At 26.3% G+C, this 17,675-nt stretch overlaps 1 protein-coding gene across 1 annotated transcript in view; it reads left to right on the top strand.

Moving 5' to 3' along the window:
- Positions 1–15,510, top strand: part of LOC129615497 (arginine/serine-rich protein PNISR) — a 42,480-nt gene extending 26,970 nt beyond the window's left edge. Inside the window, exons 5-12 of the mRNA XM_055530751.1 lie at positions 5,310–5,595; positions 5,656–5,744; positions 5,822–6,031; positions 6,098–6,427; positions 7,450–7,533; positions 12,973–13,095; positions 13,288–13,809; positions 14,392–15,510. Coding sequence (XP_055386726.1) covers positions 5,310–5,595; positions 5,656–5,744; positions 5,822–6,031; positions 6,098–6,427; positions 7,450–7,533; positions 12,973–13,095; positions 13,288–13,809; positions 14,392–14,525 — 1,778 coding nt within the window. The 3' untranslated portion in view covers positions 14,526–15,510. The remainder of the gene's footprint in view (positions 1–5,309; positions 5,596–5,655; positions 5,745–5,821; positions 6,032–6,097; positions 6,428–7,449; positions 7,534–12,972; positions 13,096–13,287; positions 13,810–14,391) is intronic.
- The last annotated feature ends 2,165 nt before the right edge of the window (positions 15,511–17,675 follow it).

Raw genomic sequence — 17,675 nt, 5'->3', positions numbered from 1 at the left:
TAGTATTGGCATAATTTTTTCAAAAGTTTAAAATAATAAAATTATCAAAAAAAAAAAATAAAAAAAAAAATATTTTTATATAGGGGAGAAAATTTAACATTTATTCGAAATTATAAAATGTAAGAAAGGACAAAGTTACTAGCTACACAATATTTTTATCTATCGCAGCTTTTAAATTTGTACTTACTGCAAAAATTATTACTTTTTAATAAAACAATAAAAAAAAACAAAAGAAAAACAAAAATATAAAAGAAGGCACCCCTCTTTTAAATTATGTTCAAAGATCTTTTTGACGGAGAATAAAGCATAACCAAACTGAACAATAATTTTTTTAAACAGTTTACAAATTTGTAATTTTAATATATATGCATGTAGGTATATATGTGCAAGTAATTTCATAAAAAAAATGAAGAGATGAAATGGTGAATTTAAAGAAATAATTTTTTAGCATGTCATTATAAAAATTTTTTTTAAATTTATTTCGAGAAAATTATTGGTTTCGAAATTCTTTTACTTCTTTTTTTTTAGAGCATTTTATGCAACATTTTTCGAGTTTTCAAAAAAATTTTTTTTTCTTTTGTTTTTGTTCAACTATACTTACAAATTCAATATAACAGTAGTAAAAACAATTACAATTATAGTATAACGAATTGATGATTAACTTTCTGTAATTTGAATTTTCTTTTTATTTCTTTAATTTGATGTCTTTAGGATATAAATTGGAAAAAAAAAGAAAATATTTTACAATTGATTTTTAACTTAAAGGGTTTTTATACTTTTTCATTTTTATTTGAATTTCTAAATAAAAAACAAAAAAAAATATTATGAATTTTATTTCAAATTTTGTATTTTTTATAAATCAAAAGAGAAAAATTAAGAAGTAAGAAAATATGGTTGTTCAACATAATAATAAGATACTTTTACTGAAAGACATAATAATAATTACTAAAATAGACTCAGATAATAATTACTAAGATAATTACTAAGATAAGAAGACATACGAAATGGTAAGAAAAATTTGGTTAAAACATGGCCTCGTGGAGACATTGCCTGCATGACGTCAGTTTACGACGGACTCTGGCTGTTGGGGGAGCATGCGCCTAGGCTAGAATTTCATTCCAATACGATGTGTCACCGCTGCCGGGAAATTAACAAGAAGGGGATTATTTTTCACTATATCTTCGAGTGCCCGGCTCTAAGCGAGGCCAGACTGGTTACGTGGGAGAAAGAAAATATTGCGGAGCTGGACAAGATATCGAGATTAGCATCGGAGATTTAGTTCGATTCCTCGAAGAGGATTGAGTGGCTCTGATACGCCACCTGTAAACGTAGACCAAATGATGGCCTTGTAATCCCGAGATAGTGGTATAGCAAAAAGAGATATTTGTGTTATTTAGAGTTCGGTAAAACTGCCACATTGGCTACGTCAACCAACCAAAAAGACTAAATTGGACACTTCTTAAAACGAAGTAACTCAAATTTGTAAACATAAGTGTAAAAAATTCAACCTTAATTATAAAAAATGAAAATATTCTACATCATGTAATAAACTTTGCATAAATTGGGAAGCAATCTGTTGTTTTTTTTTTAAATTATGAGGACTGCAAAACTTAACTGTAATTGGCAAAGTTGACGCGTCTATTCTTTGTTCCTGTCGCCATCAGTTGTTAGTATATACTGCCCAAGAACCCAAATTCTTCTACCTACTCTATCTGGCTTTCTTGTAATTGCATATCATCCAGACCAATTTGATTGGGGTTTTCAGTTTCTCAACTATGCTGAGACTTATAGCCATGATCATAATTCTCGTAACACTATAAACGATTTTGATACCTCCTTATATTTTGCACTGTATGAGTAGGATTTTTTCTTATGTAATCTTACAGTCGTTTTCCATTATACTGGGGTTCCTTCTTCTTACAAAATTTTATCTATGATTGGAACAAGTACGAATTTCATTTCAAAGTATTAAATTGCATAAAAATATAAAAGAAAACTTATTTTTTATATAGTAGAAAGTACTGTGTGTTGTTTAATAATTTTTTAAATGCCTATCTACACATTTCATAACATTTATTCAAGAGTCCCATGTAAAAAATTAATTTTTTATTGCAATTTCCTTTATCATAATCATAACGTTTATGAGTCATACATGAAATACCTTGTATGGGCGTTTTACTCACAATATAATCAATTATCACAATATACGAATTTCCTTTATCTCATCAGCTTTTTGTTCTACTCATGTGGAAGTTTGCTTGTATTATAATTAAAATAACAACAAATTAAACATAAATTTTTAATATTTAAACATGTGTAAGAGAATTAAAGAAAAGCAATAAAATACTAAAATAATTGAATTAAAATTGTAATTACAGTTTTTGTTGAGTTTTGCTTTTTCTTTTTTTTTTTTGTTTTGTTCGTTTGGTTTGATATTAAAGTGAAAAGGTAAGATTCTTCTTACAATGATTTTTGGACCGCTGTCATTTTATCATTATTAATTTAGTTGCGTAGAAAATTTTTTTTAGGGAACTTACGCTTTAATATTCTGGAAGATTTTCTTTAATATTGAATATAATATTAAAATAATTCTCATCAATCTCATTACTAAGAACTTGAGACGCTGTCCAGCCACTTTTGTGTATGTCACTTCTCTCTTTTTCGATGCAGTGCTAAATTACAATTTATTGTGTAAAATGTTTACAATCAATATTAGATTACATATAATTTCAAGAAACTAATCTCGATCACTGAATTAACCTTTGATTTAGTAAATTTGCCCTATAATAGTTTAGGTCAAGAGAAAATAAAAAATTTATGTATTTACTAAGGTATAAATGAAACTTGAAATAACAAGTTTTCTTTACAAAACTCTCAAAATTTAAGTGACATTTAAAGTTTTAATTTATATTTGTAATATCAATAAATAAATAAGTTTATAATTTTTCAATATTTAATGCAAAACAAGAGTATATGCGATTTTAGACCAGCAAACGTTTGCATTGTCTACTACTTAGACTTGACTTTTGTTATCTTTAGAAGTATTCACACAGCATTATGCAGGCTTAATTCGACAGTGTCGTGAGCTCTTTTCTAGAAATTTCTCAACGTACGGTTGTTGATCGGAAATCTAAATAAATAATGGTTGTACTCGTATAGTTAAAATTAGTGACAAAAATTCAATAGTATTTTGGAATGCGTTCTTTCTTCCGATTTAATAAAATTTCCCAATTTGATATGTACAAGCATCTTGCAATTAGGTGGAATGCTTCTTTTTTTTTTTTTGTATTCTAATTTAGGTTTCAATAATTTGATTATAAGTTTTCGCATAGAGAGCAATAATTTTATTTTTATTTTCATGAGATGTTTATCTATATATTTTGTATATTGTTTTTGTATACACTTATTCTAACTTAGATTTATTGAACTATATCCTATGATCATCATTTGATCTTTGTGATTATATTTTCAATTGTAAAGGCATAAAATGTTACCTATACCTAACATAGGTACATAACACATGAATATTGTGCTATAAACAATTTAAAAAGTAAAAAAGAAATGAAAAGGCACAACTTTTTAATAATTTAAAATAAGACTATCAAATTTATAGCGTTTTTGTTTTACTTTCCAATAAAATAAATAATTTAAAAATTTTATTTTTAACATAGAATCACAGATTTGTGTGTTTGTACGTATAATACAGCCACACAAATTGTATATGTTATTACAGCCATGTGATTACAGCCATACATAAATAACATGAGTTGAAAAATATTTTAACAGTTTTCAATATAAAACAAAAAATATATTACTATTATAGCGCAGTAATCAACTTTTGTGGTGTGTCTAACAAGATAATTGCAATTATATTCGGGTTATAGAAGATTAATGAGATTTCATATGCATGCAAGTATATTCATCATATACTACATGTTACAACATTGCATACATAATGTATTCTGTATATTGAAGTTTTATTATGCCTTTTTTAAAAATATTTAGATATTCAATATCAGATATCAATATTTATAATTTTTATTTCGATATACCGTAAATTTAGTTATATGATATTTATCTTAAATTCATTTATTATAAAAAAGTTTAAAATTTGTTCCAGTAAATCAAAAGTATATAATATTTAGTCTGTTAAACCCTGTAATAATTTTCTTAAATTAAACTCAACTCAATATAATGTTGAGTACATATAAGAGAAATAGCGAAAAACTATAAGTTAATGAAAATTTTGGAAACCATAGGTTAAAATTTTCATAGTACAGAATAAAATTTATAATTGATTCAAGGTTCTTTTCTACTCATTTTAGGAGTTTCCCAAATATTATTATGTGCGCTGTGTACAACAAAATAGGATCCTAATTTGTTTTATACCGAAATGTTACTCCTTTTTTTTAGTCTAAGCATCTGCTTAATGAAAGTAAAATCTTGAGAGTTCCAGTCCAGTGATCTTCATTGAGCATTTTGTTTCGGCCTCCTAATCGAATGATTGGCTCTCTTAAGTTAGTTTTTGTCTTAAGTTAAGCTTTTAACGGGTCTTTCTTCCATTAATTTCAAGGTGTATTAGTATGGATGCCTCTACCTTATAAGATCAGAATTGACTTCATACTTAATTTTAGTATTTTTATTTTCGTACAGTAGCTAGATGTCATTGATTCAATACAAACAAAATCTCCCAATCATCATTAAAATAAATTCTATGCATATCTAGCAATAGCGTTTACCCTAATAGATATACCTGCCAACTGTTTTTTATTAAAATATTGATGAAGTAAATCAGAAAAAATTAAAAATTAATTTTAGTTCAACAACGAATATAATAAATTTTCACTGTACTTCTATAACATTGTAAATATATTTTGGTTTAAAAAACTTTTTTATATTAAAATCGAACGTGGGCTTTGAAATGTTGCTATTTCTTTTTTATCTTTGTCCTCTTAAATTTATCTAAAATTGACTAATTGCGCGTAATTACAAGTTTTAGATATCACCGATTAAGTATATATTTATTAATTTTGACTCTACCATAAGCACGATATATTCATATATGATTTGCTATGTAACTACGTTAAAATATTAAAACAAAAATAATAAAAATTTTAATATAAAATATTAAAATAAACCGAAAAAAAATTAGACTAAAAACCTATTAAGATTATAACAGTTGATAAAAAAGATAATAAAAAAATATTAAAAGAATAATGGTTTTAATTAAAATGATTTGCTACTGTTTTACTGATTTCCTAAATGTTATTAAAAAAACAAAAATGACTTTTGATTAAAATTTTGTGCAGATATTGCAAGAATGGATAAATCACCACTATTAGCAAATGGCTACAATCCACCACCAATAAATCATATGGCATTTATGCAAATGAATCATCATCCTGGTTCAGCATTAATGAATCCAGCGTTACCACCACATGGATTACATAGACCAGATGGTTCAATGATGAAAGCAGCAGCACAAGCAGCTGGTGCAGCTGGTATGTCAGCAGCTGGAATGGATGCTATTGCACGTTCCGGTATTTGGGAAAATTGTAGAGCTGCTTATGAAGATATTGTTAAACATTTGGAAAGGTTAGTAAAACTCTTTTTATCAAGTATTTTTTAATATTTATTCGCGCTATTATTATGTAGAAACTATAGACTGAGAGAAGAAAGAACAGATGATGGAAGACCACCATCAGTCAATGATCAAAAACCAAGAGATCTTAGTTCGAGAAATGGTAAATTTTTATAATAATTACCTAAATACCTATATTATGTAAACACGAATTACATAAATTGATTTTATTATGTATAGGTTCACCAAATCGACAAAGTCCTGTACTTAATTTATCTAAAAATGGAGCCGATCCAGATGACAATATTAGTAATTGTGGTGATGATCGTAGTGATAGAAGTGATGGACAACATTCACCTTTACCAGCACCATCTGTTAGAGAAGATGAAGCTGATAATATTACAGATGATAATGTTAGTGAAGATGATGGTAGAATTGATAAAGATGATGGTAAAGAATTTAAAACAAAAATTATTTGTAAAATAATGTTAATCAAAAATTTTTCCATTAAATCAGATTTAAGTGATACAGAAGAAAGAGAATTAAATCAACCGCCTGCAACAATACCGCCATTACCCCCAGTAAACACATCATCAGCTGAACAAGCTGCATTAGCAGCTGCAGCTCATCATCGTGCAATTAATTATTCAAGTTTAGCAGCAGCAAGTGCTGTTGCTGCTGCTGCAAATAATCCCAATAATAGTATACCATTACCAAATGATATTGATCATCCAGATCAACAAGGTGCTTCATCAACAGAAACATTGCTGAGAAATATTCAAAGTTTATTAAAAGTAGCTGCTGATAATGCAAGACAACAAGAAAGGCAAATAACTTATGAAAAAGGTAAGTACAATGAAAATATAGAACTCTAAAATGCTTTTTTTTTAAATTTTACAATTTGTTTCGTATGATTAACAACCGCTGTAGAGGCAACTACTCAATTAGCGGCCTCTCCACTCTTATTTTTTCTTAGAGTATCTTCCGTTTTTATACCCGTACGAAAGTATGTTCGAAGGGTATACTAAATTTGCCTTACCGTTTGTAATGCTAAGAAAGAACGGTCTTAGGTATAGACTCAAGTGCATGTTTTTGATCAGCGTCAAATTCTGAGTTGATTTAGCTTTGTCTGTCCGTCCGTCCGTCTGTCCGTCTCAACGATAACTCAAAAACTAATTGAGCTAAGTTCACCAAATTTTCACAAATGATTCATTATAGTAAGTGCCAGAACCCTATTTAAATTGGATATGATCGGGGTACCAGTTCGGGTAGCTGCCATAGAACTTCAAAATTTATTTTGTTATATCTCAGAAACAATAAAAGCTGTGGTATTGAAATTTCACAAAAACGAATATATTAGTAGTGCCAATATTTCTCATAAGAGTCGTTGAAATTGCTTGGCTCCTTCTGGTACTTGCCATACAACTTCAAAAGTTATTTGGTTATATCTCAAGCACTATACAAGCTATGGTATTGAAATTCCACACAAGCGAATACATTAGTAGGGCCAATGTGTTTGATAAAAGTCATTGAAATTGTTTAGCTCTTTCTGGTGGCCGCCATACAACTTCAATAGTAGTTTGGCACACACAGTATTTTGAAAAACACATAGTAATTTTGCATAAATTAATATGGTAATACAGCAACTTAAAGTCATAGTCTGCCCCATAGTTATGGCATCTTTATTGGCACATAGGATAACAAATTTGTGCGGGTATCACAGAGTTGACAAGGTTAACTCTTTTTTTTTCTCGTTGTAATTTTTTTTTCCATCTAATTATTTATATTGAAAGCCTGCAAATTTGTTTTTATATAAATATAAACTTTGAATAATTTTTAATTTTATTAACTCTTCTTTTACTTTAAAGCTGAACTGAAAATGGATGTTCTACGTGAAAGAGAAGTTAAAGATTCTCTTGAGAGACAATTGGTTGAAGAGCGGAAATTAAGAGGTGAGTTCTTTCTTTTATTCAAATTTTTATCCATTTTATAAGCTGTTCTTATGAATCATTAACAAAATAATTGAAGATACACAATTCTTTCAAAACTTACAGTAAGCAACTAAAACCAATTTTTTTTCATAATTTTTGAATGTCGTTTATATAGTTTTCCTTACGATTTTTTTTTCATTCCTTTATGAACACACTAATTTGTAACTAATCAAGTTGAATGAAAAAATTATTCGTATCAAATTCTCTTCAATTGAATTTTCAACTTTAAACCGGTAGACCTGATCCAAAATGTTGCGTTTTTCTTGTTTTTTTGCTAAAATATTAATTTTTTTCCAATTTGTTTTTAAAATGCTAAGAAAAAAAGGTACAATATGCTGTCTATACTTGTCAAAAAAAACTGAGTACTGTCTGTACCTGTCAAGAAATAAAATAAAATCTAGAAAAATAAAGAGGAAAAAAAGAGAATATCGAATTTCAATTTACATTCACTCGGACTAATTTTTTTTGCGTCTGTCAGTTCTTCAAATGCTGAAAATAATAAAAAAATAAAGCGAAAAAGAGAAAACCAGTTAAAACAGAAGTAGCAAAACAGGTAAATGCCTGCAATTTTTTTAAAATTTAAGGAAATTTTTATTTTTTTTTTGTTTTTTTTTTTTAATAAAATTCGATTTCATTAATCTTTCTTATTTAGATATACATACATAGAAATTCATTTTTTGTAGCGAATGTAAATCGATTATGTCTTATAAAGTATCAAAACTTTTTAAGATTCGCAATAAATTTATAATAGAAATTGTTATAGGTTTTAAAATCCAATTCGGCTTAACTTATAAGTGACATATTTTGTTTGCCGTAAAAACAAATTCGTACTAAACTCATAGTTTTTGTGGTAGCACATTTTGCTTAGCCTGGTCAAAACACATCCTTTTTACTTAAAAATGTTATCCCATTTCTGTAGGAACACCATTTTCTTTAAATGATATTATGTTTCCATAATGCATACAGTTAGGAGGAGAACAAAATTTAAAAGAACCATAAATATATTGATGAAATTATCAGCCTTAACTTGTAAATTAAAGACGGAAACAAGAAAAGCCTTTCTAAAAAATCTACAAGTGTCTAGAAGTGTTAAAATCTACACAGAAGATCGATAGGTGAGCAGGTTAACACGGTATGACTTAAGACGAATACATAAAAACGTGAAAGCTATGCACTTATAAAACATATTGGGTGTACAAACACTATGAAAACAAAAAATATCTTAAAGAAAACTTCAAATGAGTTCAGACAGAAACACCTACAGAATGATTGACATCATTCATAAGTAATCGGTCGAGAAGTTGAATGACATTAAATTAGAAATGTTTTCTATTACAAGTATTGTTTCACAAAACGAAACATCAGTATTGAGATCAATTATTATTACAAGTATTTTAATTAAGTCCCAACTTCAGCTTGGATCTAGGTGAAAATCATATAATACTGCATTATGGAACTTAAAAATTTTCACAAATAAAATTTTCCTATTAGTCAATATTACCTTCTTTAATTTCTAGAAAAATCAAGCTACCAGCATTCTGAAAATTAAAAAGAATTGTTGAAACTTTTAAATTCAAGTTTGAAAAACAATATAACAGATCGATTCCTTATACTCGTACTGTGTCAGATACTTATGGTGACAATTAAAAATAACAAAATAAAATTAATAAAACAAATCTTAAATACCTACATACTGTGCTATATATTTAAAATTTATCTTTTCATCTTGATTTAATCCGACTATTTATTGAATTGTAAATTGAAATTTTCATTTCATTTTATTTTTTCCACTGTTTTTGATCAATTTTTTGATTATTTTAAAATATTTGTTTTTTTTTTTTATTATTGATTTCGATTTACATAAATTCTGGCTACTTGTTTTATGCCCTTCATTCCTTAATTTTGTTTTTGTTTTTTTTCTTTTCTCATTTTATTATTTCTTTGATTCCTTAAATATTTCAGGTCTCGTGTGTAGGTATAGGTTTATGTAGCTAATAGGTTGACTTCTCATATTGATTTCATTTCATATTAATTATTGTCCATTAATGGTATTGTTGCCTTTTATTTTGTTCGTTTTTCGGTTTTTTTGGAATGTATGAAATAAATTAAGGTGAAATGATGATTTTGTAATTTTTACGAGTATCTTTGAACATTTTTTTTTTAATTTGAAAAAATTTTCGTATTTTATTGATTCACTTCAATGAACATTGAATGATTTTTGCAAGGAATAAACTATAAAAACAATAAAAAAAAAACAATTATTTGAAATACATAAAATTTTTTAAAACAACAGTAATATTATTGAGCAAAATACAAAACTAACAGAACAATAGTAGTATAACAGCCGTAACATAAACAGCAGTTGGTTCTTTGCAGATTTTTTCCCTGTGTTTCATATTGTTATATAATTTGATGGCATTTTGTTTTTTTGGTTCTTCAATATTATTTTAAAATATGAAAGAAGATATTTTTAATAATTTAATATCTTTTTGAGATATACAATCTTTATAATTATATAAGTATGTGTATATTTTATAAATTTAATAATTTTGCTGTTATTTGCTTGAAAAAAGAACAACAGTTAAGAAAAGTACAATAAGAGAATGAAACGAAAAAAAAAAATCATAAGAAAATAATAACAATCAGGGTCGAAAAAATTATATTGTGTGTGATTCGTATGCCCACCCGCAGAAAGGAATCTCAGTTCAATGATTTTTGTTGAATGATTTCTGATGATTACCTTTTTTGTTTTTCTTTCTTACTGCTCTTTTTATTATTGCAAATACACAAATACATATTTTGCCAATATATTGTATTATGTTTAAGGAGGTGATTTAAAAAAATTTCAGATTAAAAAATAATTATTCGATAAAACATAAAAAATGAATTAAGATAAGTTATCGGTAAAGTTTGAACTCGATTAAGAATATTGTGCGAAATTGAAATTCTGGAATTGAATTTATCATTGCAAACACCCTCTTCTAGTTGTTAACTGCCCTATATTTTATAATGAATTTAACCGTTAGAGTGCCGATCGTCGATTTTCGTCGAATCGAATGTTCCCGAAAAGTGCCGATCGTCGATAATCGGCGATTACGTAGGCGTCACTTCCCACACACGCTCCCGCGTACAGTACGGATTTACTGGCCGTGTTTTTTCTTCACACTGTAAACCTAACTCGTGTTATTCTTTGAAGTAGATATTTTTTTGCAAATAATATTTTATTTTATTGATATTCAACGATTCTTATACGTAAAATGTCGCGGTCAAATACTTCGCGAAGTTTCTCGTCCGAAACTTGTGATAGTTCGAGTGATGATTATATTGACCAAAGTAATGATGTGTCGCTGTCACAAGGATGGTGCGGGACTACGTCGAGCAACATGGATGTGCATTCGGTGTAAGAAAGGGATGCACACCGAATGTTCAGGAAAACAAAATTGTTAATTTTTTTTATTTCGTGTTTTTTTTTTCTTTTTTTTCTAAATAAAATATTGTGTTCATTATATTGTTTACTTTATTTCAATAACTACTACAATTCTTCAAAAAAAACACGGAAAAAATCAAGAAAATCGGTTAATTATTTAATTATCGATAAAAATTTAGAAGTTTTTAGAAAATGTTTTTTTTTTAAAAAAGTCATTTTTTACACGGCATTTTGAGGTAAAGATATGCAAATTTTTGGCACTCAAACGGTTAATACGGAATCAAATATTAAATAATTTTTAGGTAATAAAATTCAAAACCCACACGATGGCATAAAATTTTTGGAACAAGCGATAACCTTACAAAAATTTAAATGTATTGGTAAAATTTTCTATCTCATGAATAATGTAGATTTTTCTTTTTGAATTACCTTTTATAACAATTTTTTTTTCATTTTGATAAAATAGTTTAGCGGGCATGGTTAGCCAACCGAGTGATAAGGATAATTTGGTAGCAATTTAATGATTTGATTGATAAATATCAAAAAATTTCTAAAGAATACTTTTAGAATATTCTGTTTGATTGCCGATGTTATATACGAAAAAATTTATTTTCTCAGTTTTATTTGAAAACTACTGTTACAGACTAAAAATTTTAAGACATACATTGCAATTGAACAATCTCAACTTAAGAAATTTTCTTTTAACTTGAAATTATTGGCAAAGTTTAAGTCCTTAACCAAAATTAATTAAATTGTAAGTTGCAACTGCACAAAAAATTTATAGTGCATCATTCAAAAACTCAAAAAGATTTCAAATTTATAATTAATATATAGAGCCTTAAATAATCACAATTAAACGTAGCAGGCTCTTGTAATGAAGGTGTTGTTCTCTTGGATTTTGGCAGAGTTTTTGGACAAAATTGACATTAACAACAATTTTTAAATAAATTAATTGAAAAAATCGGTAAAAATTGCATTCAGTGAATGCTTTATATTTTAAATCGAATACTTTTTAAACTACCCATGTATTATTAAATATCGAAAAAAAATTATACGATAAAGATACTTAATATGTCTGTAAATGCAATGTTTTTCAGTTATTCCTGTATTTATGATCCATGTTTTTATTTTTGTAGCTAAAAATGTTAAAAAGACATTATTTTTTTGTTTTTTGTTTTTTGCCTACAATTTTTAAGAATTTTAATATTTTCATGTTGGTTTCCAGTTTATTGAAATGAAAAATAATAAAGAGAAATTTTTTTTTTGTTCGTTCGATATAAATATTAAATTTCATATTATTTGTAAAAATATATACATATTGTATGATAAAAGGAGTTATAATTTAAATATATAAAAAAAAATAGAATAAAAAATATTTAAAAAGAATTGGAACAGTCGCAGTGATGATAGCATTAAAAAAAGTGCTGTATGTTTTTGCTTTTTTTTGTTGCCATAAAAATTTTTTTGTCACATTGTTATTGTCGATTATTTTTGCATGTTTTTGTATTGGCAGTTGATTTTTTGAATTAAAATATTTTAATTTACTTTTAATATAATTTTTTTTAAATTGCATTCGTGCGATATAATGTAGATATATGAGCAAAGTTGTATAATAATATTGACGCCGTTAAGGAATTGACTATAATTTAATTACGAGTATGCTAAATGAGTCATTTATGTATGTATAAATTAAGAGTAAATTTCTGAAAGCAAAACCGCCTAAATCGAGATATTAGCATATTTTTTGAATTCTTAGTATTCAAATTTATATATAATTCGGAAGGATTTTCTTCAAAATCGAATTCTTTGAAAGTGCTCGAATTAAAATCTGTTTAATTGAATTATGGATAAATTTTAGAAATTTCCATTAAAAATTATTGAAGTTTTCTCCAAATTTTTGAAAATTCCAAGTTCTTATTCAAATTGATTTAAATTCAAATAATTTTTTTTTCTTGATTTTTAAATAATTACAGTTTTATATCAAAAACGTTATCGAAGAGAAAGAAAACTTCGAATTCGATTGCAACAAAGAATTGAAGGGAAACGAAAAGGAAGTAATAATGATGGATCATCTGAACAAAATAAAAATAGTCAAGGTAAACTTTATTTTCTTTTTCAATCAGTAAAATTTTTTTAGAAATCTTGGTTTTTGTTTGGGTTTTGCAACCAAATTTTTTAAATAATTTTTACTACAACAAAATAATTTTTAATACAACAAATCCAATTTTTATTTTAAAATTTTCTTTTTTCCCTATTTGTTTTTTTTTTTCTTTCTTTATCTATTACAGATGCGGAAGGTGATAAAACTAATAATTGTGGAGAAAAATCAGATAAAATTAGTCATTCATCATCATCATCATCGTCCAATAATCATGATAATAAAAATCAACATAGAAGATCATCTGAAAGTCCTTCCAATCTTAGTCTTAATCATCAAAGAGATAATTTATCTGATAGAAATTCAAATGATCGCGAAAATCGAGATAGAAGAGATCGTGATGATAGAAATAGTTCATGTAATACAACTACCGGTACAACAACAACTAATACTACTAGTAATATAGATCGTGATGGAATTAATAATAATAACAATAATAATAATAATAATAGTAATCATCGACCATCATCAGTTGGTGGTCCACACGATATCAATGCAATTGGTAGTGGAAATGGTGCTAGTGGTAGTACTGCTGGTAATCCAAATATTAGTGGAAATGGTAGCATTAATTCTGCTAATAATAATGGAAAATCATGGAATTATCCTGGTATTGATCTCATGACAACAGGTGCATTTTGGCAAAATTATTCAGGTGAGAAAGTTATTATTTTGCATATATAAATTTAGGAATAGGAGGATGAAAACTGTGTTAGTAAGAATCATATTTAAAGGCATAACATATTTGAATTTAAAAACACCTAAATGAAGAAATTTCCCTATACATGTTATTGAATTAATGTAATTCAATTTCAAATATTTTTATTTACGTGATTTGTGATTGATTTCAAAGATTTCAATTAAGGTTTTATGATTTACTCTACTTTAATCTCATTTCTCTGGTCTTATTAAGTTATATTTTAAGTATCTGTTAAATAAAGAATATTCTAAATTAAGCCAGAGATCTAAATTACTAGTCTAAATTACTAATATTCTGTGATGTTCACTTCATTCTCATTCTTCTTTCATTTTTATCATTCTCATTCTTACATTTCTTATTCATTTTTATGATAGCATTAAGTGCCTCGAGCCAGTTAAGAAGCTCTTGTTTTATCAAATGTTTGCCATTACGATACAACTTTTGACTATAATTTATTATACTCATTTAGCAAAAACTGCTATACTACAAAATTTTAACATTTCCCTATATTAAAAAAAATTCTTTATTCTTATACAGAATCATTAGCTCAAGAAATTGAAATGGAACGTAAAGCTAGACAGCAAAATTCTGAACGTGATGTTAAAAGTCCTTTACAGGACCGACAACCTGGATATTATAAAAATCCAGTTTTATTTGGTAGTGCAACTTAATTATAGTTAAAATATTATAAATACATAGATATATATGCATAGGTATACAAAAATCTATTCTAATAAGAATAAATATACATATAATATAATATAAAAGAATAATATTGTGTATAAAAGAAAATAATATTATAGTGTTATACACAAATATAAATAATTAATAAATCTTGTATTATAACCAATATAGAGTAAACAAATTAATACTTGTATACATAATATTTATATTTACACACATACATAAAACTTAAATTATTTAGAAAATGAAATGGCTATTCTGCGATGATCTCAAGTGCAATCCGATTAAATAGGAATAAAGTAGTTTTTAAATAATAATTATAATAATTTAAAAAAAATCAAAAACACAAAAAAAAAATGCAATTTTAATGTAAAAAAGAAAATCGGTTTTTAAATAAATAAAATTAAGAAATTATGAAATAAAACAAAAGCAGCGTATAAATTATCCGAAATAAAAAAAAAAAAAGCAAAATGAAAGTAATAACCTGGCTTTTAAGGAACCTTAAATGTAAGTACATACTTAAAAATTAAAATTTAAAAATGTATAACAGTTATCAAAAATGAAGCGATTATGTTTTATAGAAATTTGTATACTCGTATTCTAATTTCGGCAAGATGATTGTGAATTGATTAAAATAAATTGAAACAATTGTGTGGTCTAAAACTCATATATACTTCTGTCTATAACTATGGTAACTCAATGAGGTACATTGATTAAATTTCGATTAAACATAGATCAAACGATTGAGAAATAACATAAAAATTGAACGTGTTTTCAAAAAATGTTTTATAACAGCATAATTAAGTTCGAAATTATTTCGAAACGAAATTGAAGCTGAGAAAACAATCAGTTGTTACACACATCGATCAAATTTTGGCAGAATAATCAAACGGTGAATAAAGTATTTTTATTGCTTGTAGCAACAATTTTACTTCTGCAGATTATTCAATTCTTTTCCCGTTTCTTAGATATTTTGTACCTCAAAATGTTATGTTATTTAATAATTAAATTAACTTTTGAAAAAAATTCATTTTCGAAAAAAAAATCCAAAAGAATTTCGAATTTTAAAAATTAGCAATTATTTTTACTGAAATTTTACTGATCCAAATGCTTGAAACTTTTAATTTTTTCACACAATTTTAACTTTGACAATTAAATTTTCAAAATCTCCAAAAATTTACCGGAACCATTTTACAATTTTTCAGCCAATTTTTGTTTTATTTGAATCAATTTTATACAGAATTTATATTTGCTTGTCCCACGAAATGTTTACTTATAAATACAGGGTGTCTAATAGCATAGTGGCCTCATACCATGCGGTTCCGAGTTCTGTACTAATTATAACTAATGTAGATATTCAATTCTTTTTCTAAAGTTTCCAAATTTTTTTTAATAATGCGTCTGTTTCACACAGGCACGAAATCATACTTAAAATTTCAGAAAGTAAAAAAATCAGTCGGGATTGACTTTACGTCTCTGTAATTCCGAACCTGTTGAACAGTGAACATCGTCTCCATACAAAATTCTTGTCCATTTATGAGGCACCCTGTATACCTAGTAAAAGAAGTTTGTCCTCTTATTATTCTTCTTTCACTTCATTTAAATCAAAAACTTCAATTTATTAAATTTAATGGAACTCCGTAAATGCTTCGCAACATGCTCCCAAAACTATACACAAAAAAAATTTCTGTTGTTTTGAACTGACCCATTATAAATTTTCAATTCATTTTCATCATATCGTCCTTTCATTTAAAAACCTTTTTTTTTTTCAATTTAATTATCTTTATTAATAATATTTATAATTAAATTAAATTTTAATAAAACCCAAAAAGAGAATTTAAAATTGAATTAATTCTATCCTCTTTTTTTAACTATAGAAAATAAAAAAAGCCGAAATACTTTAAAAATTGAGGTAAAATAAATTATTTTATATATTCATTTATTAATGCAATACTAGAAAACAAAACAATTAATAAAAAAATATAAAAATTATTTAAATAAAAAAAAATCTGAAATTATGCTTTTAAAATTTATTGTAAATAGAAAAATAAAACAAAAAAATTAAATAAATTTGAAGAACAGCTATAAAATGTGACAAAAACATAGAAAAATAAAAATTTAATATAATTTAAAAAATATTAAAAAAATCAAAAAAAAAAACACAACAATTTACTTTAAACAGTAAAAATGAAATTATTTGAACATAAAATAATTATTAATTTAAAAAAAAAAATTGTGTAATAACAATAATAATAAAATTGAACAATGAATGCCATTATTAAATAAATTTAAAAAAAAAAGAAAATTTAATTACAAAGAAAAATGAAGCATTAAAATAAAAGAAAAAGTTTTATTGATGATTGCCAAAGTCACGATCAGAAACTTGAACAGATTACGAGAAAGCACAAATTATACCAAAAATTATTTCAATCAAGTTTAAACAGTAATTATGGCCGCATTTCTCAAAATAATCTATAATTGTAGAGGTTCAAAATAAATTTTTTCAATCCGTCTGTACGTCTGTCCGAAAGCACGATCAAAACTAAATAAAGCAAATCCCAACCGAATTCCACAAATATTTTATTTTCTCTCAATTAAGGGTGGCTGCTGTCGTAATTGAACCAATTCGAGCAACGGGGTTTGGGTAGCTGCCATACAATACCAATCGATCATTTTAAATATTTCAAATTATTATAAAAATATTTTTTGTATATAAAATTTTGTTATAGTGTGTTATATACTATATACATATATTCCGAAAATTTTATTGGAATGGCTGTACTTGTTTGGATAGCTGCTATAGAACCCTAAAAGCTAATATTAAACTTATGAAAAACTAAAAAAAAACAAACCCTATAAAAAAATGTAAAATTTAAGAATCAAATGTCCAAGTATAACCCCGATGTATTCTGGAGTTTTTTGTGGAATACCTTGACGGGTTCGGGTACCTGCCATATAGCTCCAAGAGTTTATTTTAAATATTCGAATAAGCAATACAAAATTAGAATTATGGCACTAGAAAATCACGTGCACAATTATTTGTCAGACACATCCCTATGAATGGGTAGTTGCTATATAACCCATAAAAGCTAATATTAAGTCAGAATACCGAATTGTTGGTTATAATTCTGTTAGTC

This window comes from Condylostylus longicornis, unplaced genomic scaffold, assembly GCF_029603195.1.
Source record: "Condylostylus longicornis isolate FDR11 unplaced genomic scaffold, ASM2960319v2 ptg000135l, whole genome shotgun sequence".
Classification (NCBI taxonomy): Eukaryota; Metazoa; Arthropoda; class Insecta; order Diptera; family Dolichopodidae; genus Condylostylus; species Condylostylus longicornis.
This window is presented reverse-complemented; position numbering and strand designations above follow the sequence as displayed.